Source organism: Pectinophora gossypiella, chromosome 22, assembly GCF_024362695.1.
Source record: "Pectinophora gossypiella chromosome 22, ilPecGoss1.1, whole genome shotgun sequence".
Lineage (NCBI taxonomy): Eukaryota > Metazoa > Arthropoda > Insecta > Lepidoptera > Gelechiidae > Pectinophora > Pectinophora gossypiella.
In genome coordinates this window covers 2,605,191-2,616,125 of record NC_065425.1, presented here as the reverse complement: position 1 = coordinate 2,616,125, position 10,935 = coordinate 2,605,191, and the positions used below count along the sequence as shown (strand labels likewise).

Below are 10,935 nucleotides of genomic sequence, written 5' to 3'. Positions count from 1 at the left end.
AGCACGATTTTATTCTTTTTGGCTAAACTATTACATCTTTATAATGTTATCTATATAACTCTTTAAAGAGCTTGCAAAGAACGGTAATTTTATCCATTTATATGCATTATGAATCCTTGTATATTCGCGTACACAGCATAGTCTCTACTGTACTTTCGCTTCAACCGCCTTTTGCCTTCAAATGGTAAAATTATTGTTTCTTCGAATACAAATTGTACTATAAGATTTGAAATTAAGTTACGTCCAAAGCGCTAATGGTCAAATTATCGACATAGAAAGCGGTCTTACGACATCCTAGTTATGTAGATGAAAAAAAAAATTCAAAAACCGGACCGGAGATTGAAATTTTTGCCAGCCTAAATACATTAATTTTTGAATAGACGTTAAATTCATATTCGGGTCGAAAGTCTGGGTGAATTCATTAATTTTTTTTTAAAGAATACTTTTGCAAAAACAATGAATGAATTTTCAATCGAAATATTTTTAGTTAGTTCGTACTACAAACGTACCAAATTTGGTTGCTACAACGCAACGAAATAAAAAGTAGTATCAACCAGACAACTTTAATTGAATAACGATTCATTCACTTTTATTAGCTTAATATGATGAACAAATAGAGAAAGAAGTAAATAAAAGTAGGCGTGTCACAAACCGGTGTATGAAGAATAAACTGACCTAAATAAATGCCATTATAACACACTTTTGAATTTCTATTAAAACTCACAAATACGTGTTAATATTCTTTAATGCCCATTTGAGCTTTGTATGTATTTCCTATGGAGTAAAGAAAGTAACCATTACTTTTGGACGAAGCTTATTGGTTACTTACTTTAAAATCATTGAAGTTTCAGATTGAGAAAAAATATGGAAATAGACTGAGAATGACAAAATTATTCAAAATGTTTATTTTTAATTACCTTAAAGATATTTTAGTGAAAACGAAATTGGCTTTATATTCAAAACAGATCATTTGAAATTACAATAAGTAGGTCAATGAGTTATGATTACTAAAAGAAAGTGATGATGATTTTTAAAATTATTTTTGGAATAATCTAGTTTTAGCTTTCAGTACAGATTACTACAGATATTTATTTAGTAGAACTCTTCTGAAAATCTACTTACTGATAACACTTTAAAATTTCAAAAAGCACATAAAGTAATTTCCAAAAAATATCCATTCGACTACTCAGCTCTACTGCCAAATTATGACTCAAAACTGCCTGAACCAAAATTTGTCTCCACAAACCTTTCTCCAAATCCTTACCTTACACACTTGCGTTTCGTCATACTCGCACACAATCCCACTGGTCTGACGCGTGACATATGGAAATTTAGGAGGGGATATGAAAATAAAACTGTCGGTCTTACAGGCTTCTTTGACAATTGTTCGAAAGGCTTTAGCCAAGATGAAAGTGGTTGCTTTCTTGTGTTTCGTGGTCGTAGCCGGGGCGATGCCCATGGCAAAGGAAGATGGGGCTTTGGAAAAGTTCCTGTCGACGCTAAGGGATTGTGTGGAAACCGACACCATGATGTGTCTAAAGGTGTGTTGAAGACGTTCAGTGAAGTGGTTTTGTGAAGTGATTGCAGTGTTATACCCCGTAAAGGGAATTTTAGGTTGTGCTTAAGGGTGGCCTAAATTTTCAATCAGGATTTTTTGTGAAAGTTTTTGCCAGTAGCGGGATTATATTGTATTTTAAAAATATAAAAAAAAATAGTGGGATGTGATAACATTTTTGAGACCGTTATAGGAAGTTGTAGGTAGTGATAAGATTCATATAGTAATTACTATTGCAATACAAGGTTAACTGTGATGTTTAGAGTTGTGAAAATTATTATTTAAGTTGTTGCGAATAACCATCTTCAATTAGTGAAAAAAGTATTTTATGCGAGTTTGACGGTTAAAAACTCTCTAAACACAATATAGCCATGGTTTCCATGCAAACCATGGATCACAGAGTCATAAATCAGACGTCGTGACAAATTATTTTACAGATTAATTTTTACCCATATTAATGGGAACATTTTAAGAACTGAGAGGATTACTTGGCCGACCAACTTAATATTTTTTTTTAAATTCTTTAATGTTAAAATTAAGAGGAAAAGATATAGCGGAGTGCCTTTGCGACCTACATCTTATAGTACCAGATAACAATCCAAACGGTATCAAATTCACATTGGGTTTACTTCAAAATAAACCGGAATTTTCGAAAAATTTACCTCAATCCGAAATTCATTTGAAGTTGGTCGTAATATTTTAAAACATTTTGTATTTCAATTTCCCTTGAACTTTTGTCACTTGAAAAGAGTTTTTGGACCTATTCTTCTTTATCTGGAAAATCTTAAAATTACAAAAAACAATAACCAAGTATTTATCTGTCCACAGGAGAAAGCTCTGAAGTATACAGAAAACCTGGCCAACTCCAAGGAGCTGAGCGTTGTTGATGGAATCGCCTTCTCTGGAACCGGCAGTCCTCGTTCCGCTAGGAGCTACGACCCTCTTCCTGAAGAGCCTAAAGCCAGAGAAGCCATGATTGAAGACAGGATTCTCGACAATGTTGTAGACTTCCTAGACAGTCACGTCTTACAGCTGAGAATGCCCAAGTCTTTCACTGAAGACAACTCCATTGAAGAGGAAGGTATGTAACTAAAATCAAAAAGACTTCAAAAATAACTATCTTTTTCTGATTTTTTAAATATTTTTTGAAACACTAGTGTGTTTCAGGAATTATTTTATTGAACTTAATTTTAATTGATAGTATAAGTACATTAAATCACTGATCTCGCTTATGACCTAAAATAGAAATATAAATCTCATTATGATTAATAAATAGCTTATGAAAAATACTTTCCTCAGTAAACTATACTGTGTCTCGAATAAATCATGAAGCTAAATGAAAACAGAAATGACAGTTGTCAGTCAAAATACACTAGACGGCTTTTGGTTTGGTCATAAATCATGAAGATTGCTTATTTTTTGAGGAAATGAAAGCATTTTTTTTTTCAAAAATATAACGGAGCGTTGAATGATATCGCAAGTAAGGCAATGTAAACGCAGAACAGTAAACAAAGTAAAAGCAATCATTCGGTTTTATTATAAGCAGTAAAAATCTCAATCTCACGAAATCGCATTTAACAAATCTATTAAAAAGAAAAATTAGTATACAGTATAAGAAAAAGAAACGGAATCAAAATATCATGGATGTAAATAAAACACTTAAAAAGCTATTTTTGAACTTCAACAATAATTGCCGATTTGTTACGAGTATTATACGGAACACTGCACTTAATTGTAATGAGAAAACGTTAGAATTTGAACCTACATTGTATAGAAAGGCCTAGACTACGTCTAGAAACGTCTAGGTCTAAGAAAAGGCTAATAACCTAAGTTAGCGTTCTAAACGTAGGTAATTAACGCGTTAAGGATATCTTAGAAAGCAGTTAAAAATTAAACACGGATAAACTCGAATATTTTGTTGCTAAGTGGATATCGTAGAATAGAATATTTTGAATAAGCTGTAATTGATTAAAATCAACTATGAAATTACGATAAAAATATAAAAACTGATGTAGCATTGACATGCAGATTGTTATAGCTACAACTCTGTGTTGTTACACAATAGAAATCACCAAAAGACAAATCCAGAAAGTTCTGAGTACATACAAAGACATCATACAAACCAAAACCAATATGGAAATCGATCTGAGAGAAACATTTTTTAAGGCGTGAAACTCGGTCGTGATTCACATCCAAAACGAAACAATTGAAGATCACTTACATACAAACCAGAAGGTACTTGGCATCAACTCTCTACTGACAGCCACAATGACTAAACAAAATTTTCAATATCAACTATGCCATCTAAGAGAGATTCTCAAACAATCGAGATTGTGTGATTAGCTGTAAAAACTATGGAAACAGGGACATCGGATTGTTTCTTGAACTCACAAACAATGTCATATGCTAATGTAAAGTGCATGAGTTTGTCGTGTTTTAATGGAGTGATAAATCTTCTACTACGGTTACGTTTTTGCTCTATAGAATTGAATGCAAGTGTGCCGTAACAAGGAATCACGTCTTTGTCCGCATGTGAAGAGGTTTTGATCGTCGTAGACCTCAAGTATAACGCTTGAGTCTATTTTATAGGAAAGATACATTACAGGAACAATATTATGAATTTTCATTCTATTTTTATTATATGGACTGTTCCGTCGATGATCTTAATTAATAATCTCATCAATCCCTATGATATCATTATTATTGATCCCCCAAAGACCTCTAAATAGCTTTGAAAAGCAGGACATAAAGTTTAGTAAGCAAAGGATCCATGTATAATAATATACTTTTCTCTTCTCCAGGCCGTGGTAAGAAGAAGAAGAAGCTGAAGAAGCTCCTGCCCATCCTTGCGCTGATCAAGTTGAAGCTGGCTGCTCTCGTTCCCCTCTTCCTTGGTATCATCGCCTTCGCAGTCTTCAAGGCCTACCTGCTTGGCAAGATTGCCTTCATTGCCGCTGCCTTCGGAGCTCTGAAGAAACTCCTCGAGTCCAAAAAGAGCAGTGGATGGTCAGAGCCCGCCCACGAAGAACACCATGGTTGGGAGCAATCTGGTGGATGGGGAAGGTCACAGGACGCCCAGAATTTGGCGTATGGCGCCCACGTCAAACAAGCGTAGGCGAACTGGCTTGATTGCGATGAAGCTATAAATAATCATGGCTTGAATATTTGTATGTATGTATCTTACTTGTACCAAAAGTAAGACAAATTGAGTAAGATTTTGCATACTCAATATTTCAAATTGGAAACTATAAAAGCTTGACTACATTTGTAGGTTTCTCGCAGTCTGGTAATAGTTATTTAAATCTATCTAGAAGTAAATAGCGCGCCATATTAGCTACTTCAACTTTTGAAGTAACTAGGTATTTCTCTTTTATTTTCAGTCATATTTTACTCAGTTTTCTATCTTTCTTAGTAACCACCGTAAATTATAACATTATTTATATAATCGTCGTGAATGTATTGATGCGTGCTTGTGTGAATGTCTGAATGATACAGAACAGTATTTTTTATTTTACCAGTATTTTTATTATCTGTATTTTAATTTGCTTTTAAGTTTTTAACGACTGATTTAATTTAGTCTTTTTATTTTAGTTCGTTATGTATATATTTATGTGTATATATGTATTTATCTGATAGTATTATATACGTATTTACTTAACTTTCTTCTTATAGAAGATTGTGAGTGGACAGTTGTATATTTTACCAAATATTTTTAAGTTTTAGTTCCAAAGATGTTTATTTTTTCTTTTAGTTGTTTTTTTACTTGTCTTTAAATATGTTTTGAATTTGTATCGAGTCATCTGTGTGAGTGTTATTTGAGTCATATTTATTACCGAGTGAACGAATTTATTTATTAAACGATTGTAGATATTATCGTTTACGATGGATCCACGTAAAATAAAGCATTTTATGAAATTGTTGTTTACATTATTATATTTCCTAACATGTATTGGGCTGGTTTTCCCTTCTTGGGTCAAATCTTCAGGTTAGGTAAGCGGACTCTGCGAAAAACGGGATAATGCTAGGGAAATGATGATGACCATTATTCTTTACATTACATCGTATTAGAAGTGGAAGAGGCTGGAATATTCTTCACATGAGACTCAGTTCTTACAGTTATCAATCAAGGTCATGCAATATTACCATCAGGTTGTCAAATGCTTACCAATCTTTTCTTATCTCTTCTAGCATTTTCAATCCACTGCTTCTTCTATCGTGTTGATTGTGAGGTGGATTACCAACCCCATCAACCCTGGTGTCAGGGTTATTACTGCGTCACCGTACGCCCCTGACATGGCTCATGTAACGACTACTAACTTACATTAGTAAGTAATAACTGGGACCAACGGCTTAACGTACCTTCCGAAGCTCGGATCATCTTACTTTTTGGAAAACAGGTGATCAGCCTGTAATGACCTAACCAAACTAGGGATCACAAAGTGATTTTTGTGATTTGTCCCACCGGGATTCGAACCCGGGACCACTGCTGAGCAAAGGCCTCCCATTGATTTTTCCACTGCTCTCGTCGTTGCGGGATTTCCGGCCAATTTCTCTAATTCCAATAAGCGTTGAGGTCGTCATACCATCTTTTACGCCAAACTGAATTAGGACTGAGCTGGACAAGTTTGCCGGATGCATCCGGAGCGATGGGCACGAGATGTTACCCACTGGACACCGAACTGGACCGGAAGGCGAGTTTTTCAATAAAAAAATAAACCCGGAATTAAATAAATTTAGACTCGAAGTCGCAAGATTCATCTTGCATAGATATCATAAATAAACTGTATGAGAATAGAATAATAACCGAGACCAACGGCTCAACTTGCCCTCCGAAGCACTGAATCATGTTACTTTTTCAGACACTCAGGCGATTCAAGTCTTTACTGAATAAAGGACAGTCTCACAAAGTGATTTAGATAATGTTCCCATCGGGAATCAAACCCGGACTTCCAGATCGTGAGCCTAATACTCTAACCACTAGACCGCAGAGGCTGTTAAAAATCTTCTTAAACTTAGAAATTTAAAAGCTAATTAGGTATGAATGTCTAAATATGCTATTATACTAATAAGCTAGATACCTATGGAGATGATTAAGTTAAACAAACCGGAAAATCTTCATCTTTTCTGCCATTTACAACGCAATATGATTATTCTTCACAGTCAATTACACAGTGGCTATTGTGTGTACCCCCTTATTACGATTTCGAGCATACAAAAGGCGAATAGTGATAATAACTAAGCCTAATTTTTTTTACGTGATTTGCCGCAGATGGCATTAACTACTTGGCCGGACAAATGGGGAGCGCTGAAGTCTCTCACCTGGTACAACATTTAAGACAACAAGCCTGAGGGTGCCCTGTTAGGCGCGAACCTCGGCTCAGGGCGTCGTCTGAGAGGAAAAATATTTGAAAGAATTAATCGACCCTAGCGGGTCGATAGAAGTCGTCGACCACGCCGGCGGGGTCGGTATCGGGGAACCCTAAAATCATCACCGGTTCTGTAGTACACTGGCTAGCTTCTTAATAGCCAGGACAGTCTCACAAAGTGATTTCAACAATGTCCCAGTCGATAATCGAACGCGGACCTCCAGATCGTGAGCCAAACTCTAAGCCACTAGACCACGGAGGCTGTTCAAAATTGTTCGAGTCAATGATACTAGTACTATTACACTGTCTATAAAGTGCTTAAACTATGTAGAGACAATTTGTTAAGTACATATAAATATGGTTAATAGGCCACTGTGCCGCTTGGAATGTCTCGCCGTACAGTTAAGTACACACTCATACATAAAATGTATGTCTGTAAATACTCGTATACACATACAAACTGACGTATCCCTACAAATATAGACAAAGCTAGCCATTATACGTCCCAAAGGTGGGCACAGGCCGCCCTTCCTTTCGGAATTACGTATTGTAGGCACACTTAGAATACAAGGAATAAAAATAAAATTGTTATTCAAAATTCTAGATTAAATAAATTAAATTCATCTTTCTTGGTGTTATGTATACGTTTTTACAATAAAATATCTGATAATATTTTAAATTTGTCAGAAAATAAATTTAAAGCTCACGTGATGCTTACTTTATGTAAGAAAGCTTATTATAAGATCAATGATTACCTATATGATAAAAATGTCTGGTATTGAATGTGTTCCTCTAGTTATTAAATAACTTGTTATGTACCCTCATTGATTTAATAGATGTGTTGCTGTTGCAGTTTCTTGTCGTTTCTTCTCCTCAGCCATAACTACTTGAGAAATGACGTAAATTCAAAAATGTTACATTGACCTTTAACAAGTTTATCCATGATAATTACGTTGAATAAATGATTCTGATTTCGTAGATTGAAAAAAAAGATTGATATTCCTCAAGCAACCGGATCAACCAGGGTATGGAGAATAACAGCGCGAGCGTTGGTCTAGTGCGGGTTGGTGTTGTTTAGGCCAGCAGCCCAGAACCAACAGCTTAGCGTGCCTACCGAAGCGTGGAATCCGATTTCCGGTAAATGAGAATTTACCATTTACTTAAGGAATGTAGATCAGCCATATCAAGGGTCTTTGGCTGCTCAATAATAACTCTGACACTAAGGAAATAGAATGTCATTATTGATCATAACTGACCTTCAGGTCAGGTAAGCGGGACTTGTGAAAAACGGGATAATGCTAGAGATATGATGATGATGAAGCTGTTTAAATAAATCGCTCAGCTCAAACAGTGACAAATATAAAGCTCACACAGGTTAGTGTCGTTTATTCACATAGTTATTTTGGATCAACCTGCTAAAGTGGATTGCAATAAGAATTTATGGTAGGCCGAGGCTCTCCGAAACAGGCCATAGATCTTGACAAGAATAACACCGCGTGCGCATAGGATGTTTGCTTGGAAAGCAATACGGATGTGCTTAGTAGAAATCCTTACTGCTTTTCACACTTTACTGCAAACAACACTCGCTTTGAACGACTTTGCGGCGGCACAGGCTCGGATTTAGAGGGGGAGAAATTTTGAGTTTTATTTGAAGTTAAGTAAGAGAAAAAGAGGCAAACATTGAGAGTTATTGACGACTGAGGAGACGACGAATTTATTAAAAACATCATAGAAGGAAAGCTACAAGGAAGGGGAAGACCAAAAAGAGCTTACATGGAACAAATTAAAGAAGGTGAACGTCGTGGATAAGGAAGTGAAGGAATTGGCCTTTGAAAGACAAGAATGGAGAATGCTACACAGATAACAGCGTGGCTCTTGGAAGTAGAAATTATGGCTCAAGTTTGCGAGAAATTAGAACAAAAATAAATTAGAAGAAATTAGTAAACCAGCTTCAAAAACTGTCTATAAAAAGTAAGTAATAAGTAATATTTCGTTGAAAAAAATGTGAGAATCTTTTAAAATCGCCAGCAAACTGCAAACCCTGTAAATGCTCTGTGGTTATTTTACTTATGACAACGGGTGGAACATGCAGTTCAACCGTCTTTTTGCTGGCGAGGAGTGGGTGTATACAGGGTGGCCCAGAAGTTCAGGTTCAAAAATAGATAGAGGGGCTCATTAGCTACCAGAAACACCCCCATGTATGTTCAGCGATTATTTACGGTTTAGGAGATATGACCCATTTTGTACTTTTTTCTAGATTTTCTACCTTACTTCAGAAATAATCATTTTGTCGCTATCCCTTTCTTAATAATTCTTTTATTTAACTTCATAACTATGCCTAAGGATATGTACCGCTAGGTGAAAAAATAAAAGCAGTCAAATCAAAGATAAAAAAATAAGTTATTGGATATCAAGTGAGAATTCGACCAAAATTGTTACAGTTGTTCAAACTTCGCCGAAGAATAATAAACGCATGATATAGTTATGGACCCTGAAAGTATTTCTAAAAACTGCTCCATTTAATAGGCTTTTAGAAACATCCAAAAAAAGTACCCTTAAGGGCATAAATTTAAGTAATTAGCCCTCAAAGATTGCATAATATAAATAATAAGCGTCGAAATAATAAATTCATGTGGCATTATTATCTTAAGTACGGTCCTGTGCAACACTTAAATGTATGGAAACTGAATGAATGTGTTTGTTTATTGTCCATTCCTACATAATAATGGTCTTAAAATAAACTGAATGGAATGAGAACTTACCTGTTATAGACATACATACTTTGAAACATAGGTTGCGTCTTATTATACGGTTTATAATGAGTAACACTATATTCTCTTCGTCTACCGTGTGGGTTGTGAGGTGGAGTACCAACCTCATCCACCCTGGTGTCAGGGTAACTATTGCGCCGCCAAAGGCCCCTGACGACTACTTACTTACAGCAGTAAGTAGTAACCGAGACCCACGGCTTGACGTGCGTTCCGAAGCACGGATCATCTTACTTTCGGACAATCTGGTGATCAGTCAGTAATGTCGTAACCAAACTAGGGCCCACAATGTAATTTTTTTGATTTGTCCCCACCGGGAATCGAACCTGGGACCTCCGGCTCGTGAGCGGAACACACTGGACCACGGAGGTTGTTACACTATAGTAATACATAACATAATATCATGCCTAATCCCCAGGTCACGATGGTTGCCGTGGTTACTCCCCACCAACTCCCGTTTCGTTTTCTGTTGACACTTGAAGTATAATTAGGACTCAAACAAACTTACCTGTTAACTGATGTTTAAATTAAGTCACGTCAAAAATAAAAATAAAATAATGTAAAAATGAAGCCTCCATAGGTACTTACTGAAAAATGTGCATATTCACACAGCGAAATCTACAATAAATATGTCACGTCAAAAAAATAAATAGGAAAAATAAGATAGAAGAAAAAAATGCAGTATAAAATTCTAATTTAAATTCAAAAATATCTTTATTCAATAGGTGACGTAGTTAGTTACACTTTGAATCGTCAATTTTTACATAACGTACGTCTCATCCGCCTAAAACTACTGCAGCTTCTCACAACCTGTATAGCCGGGGAAAAGAAGCTGCAAGAAAAACCTCGGCACAGGGTCCTAGATGTTCTTTTTTTAAAATAAACATAAAATATTGTTTTACAATTGAGTAATTTAAAAACAACTAGGCTATAAAATTGTTAACTACAAAACGCGTAAAAAATATGCTTAGAAAAGTTTTTTTAAATTACGATTCTTCTCACGTTACGCGTAACGTAATATCTCAGACATTTCAACCAAAGTGTGCCAAAGCGTGCCTCAAAAGAGCAGTATAACCACATACCGCATTTACACACATCCGTTCGCGCCATAGTTTAAAACTAACAGTAAGTACACTTAGGCGATTCTCACACGACACCGCGCACCGTCGCTGTAGGTGGCATTGATTTAACATACCCACAAAGACAACAGGCCTAAGGGTGCCCAGTTGGGCGCGAACCTCGGCAC

At 35.9% G+C, this 10,935-nt stretch overlaps 1 protein-coding gene across 1 annotated transcript; it reads left to right on the top strand.

The window, feature by feature from the left end:
* Positions 1–1,396: 1,396 nt before the first annotated feature.
* On the top strand, positions 1,397–5,452 carry LOC126377205 (uncharacterized). The gene is made up of 3 exons (XM_050024900.1): positions 1,397–1,541; positions 2,384–2,636; positions 4,357–5,452. Exons 1-3 carry the CDS (start codon positions 1,407–1,409, stop codon positions 4,668–4,670), a joined length of 702 nt encoding a protein of 233 aa, XP_049880857.1. The 5' UTR covers positions 1,397–1,406; the 3' UTR covers positions 4,671–5,452.
* The last annotated feature ends 5,483 nt before the right edge of the window (positions 5,453–10,935 follow it).

What these genes read in the sequence shown, in the direction of transcription:
- LOC126377205 (XM_050024900.1), top strand. Translation starts at nt 1,407, where the DNA reads ATGAAAGTGGTTGCTTTCTTGTGTTTCGTGGTCGTAGCCGGGGCGATG. An exon ending in ACACCATGATGTGTCTAAAG is followed by an intron (nt 1,542 to 2,383) that starts GTGTGTTGAAGA and finishes ATCTGTCCACAG; the next exon opens with GAGAAAGCTCTGAAGTATAC. An exon ending in CAACTCCATTGAAGAGGAAG is followed by an intron (nt 2,637 to 4,356) that starts GTATGTAACTAA and finishes TCTCTTCTCCAG; the next exon opens with GCCGTGGTAAGAAGAAGAAG.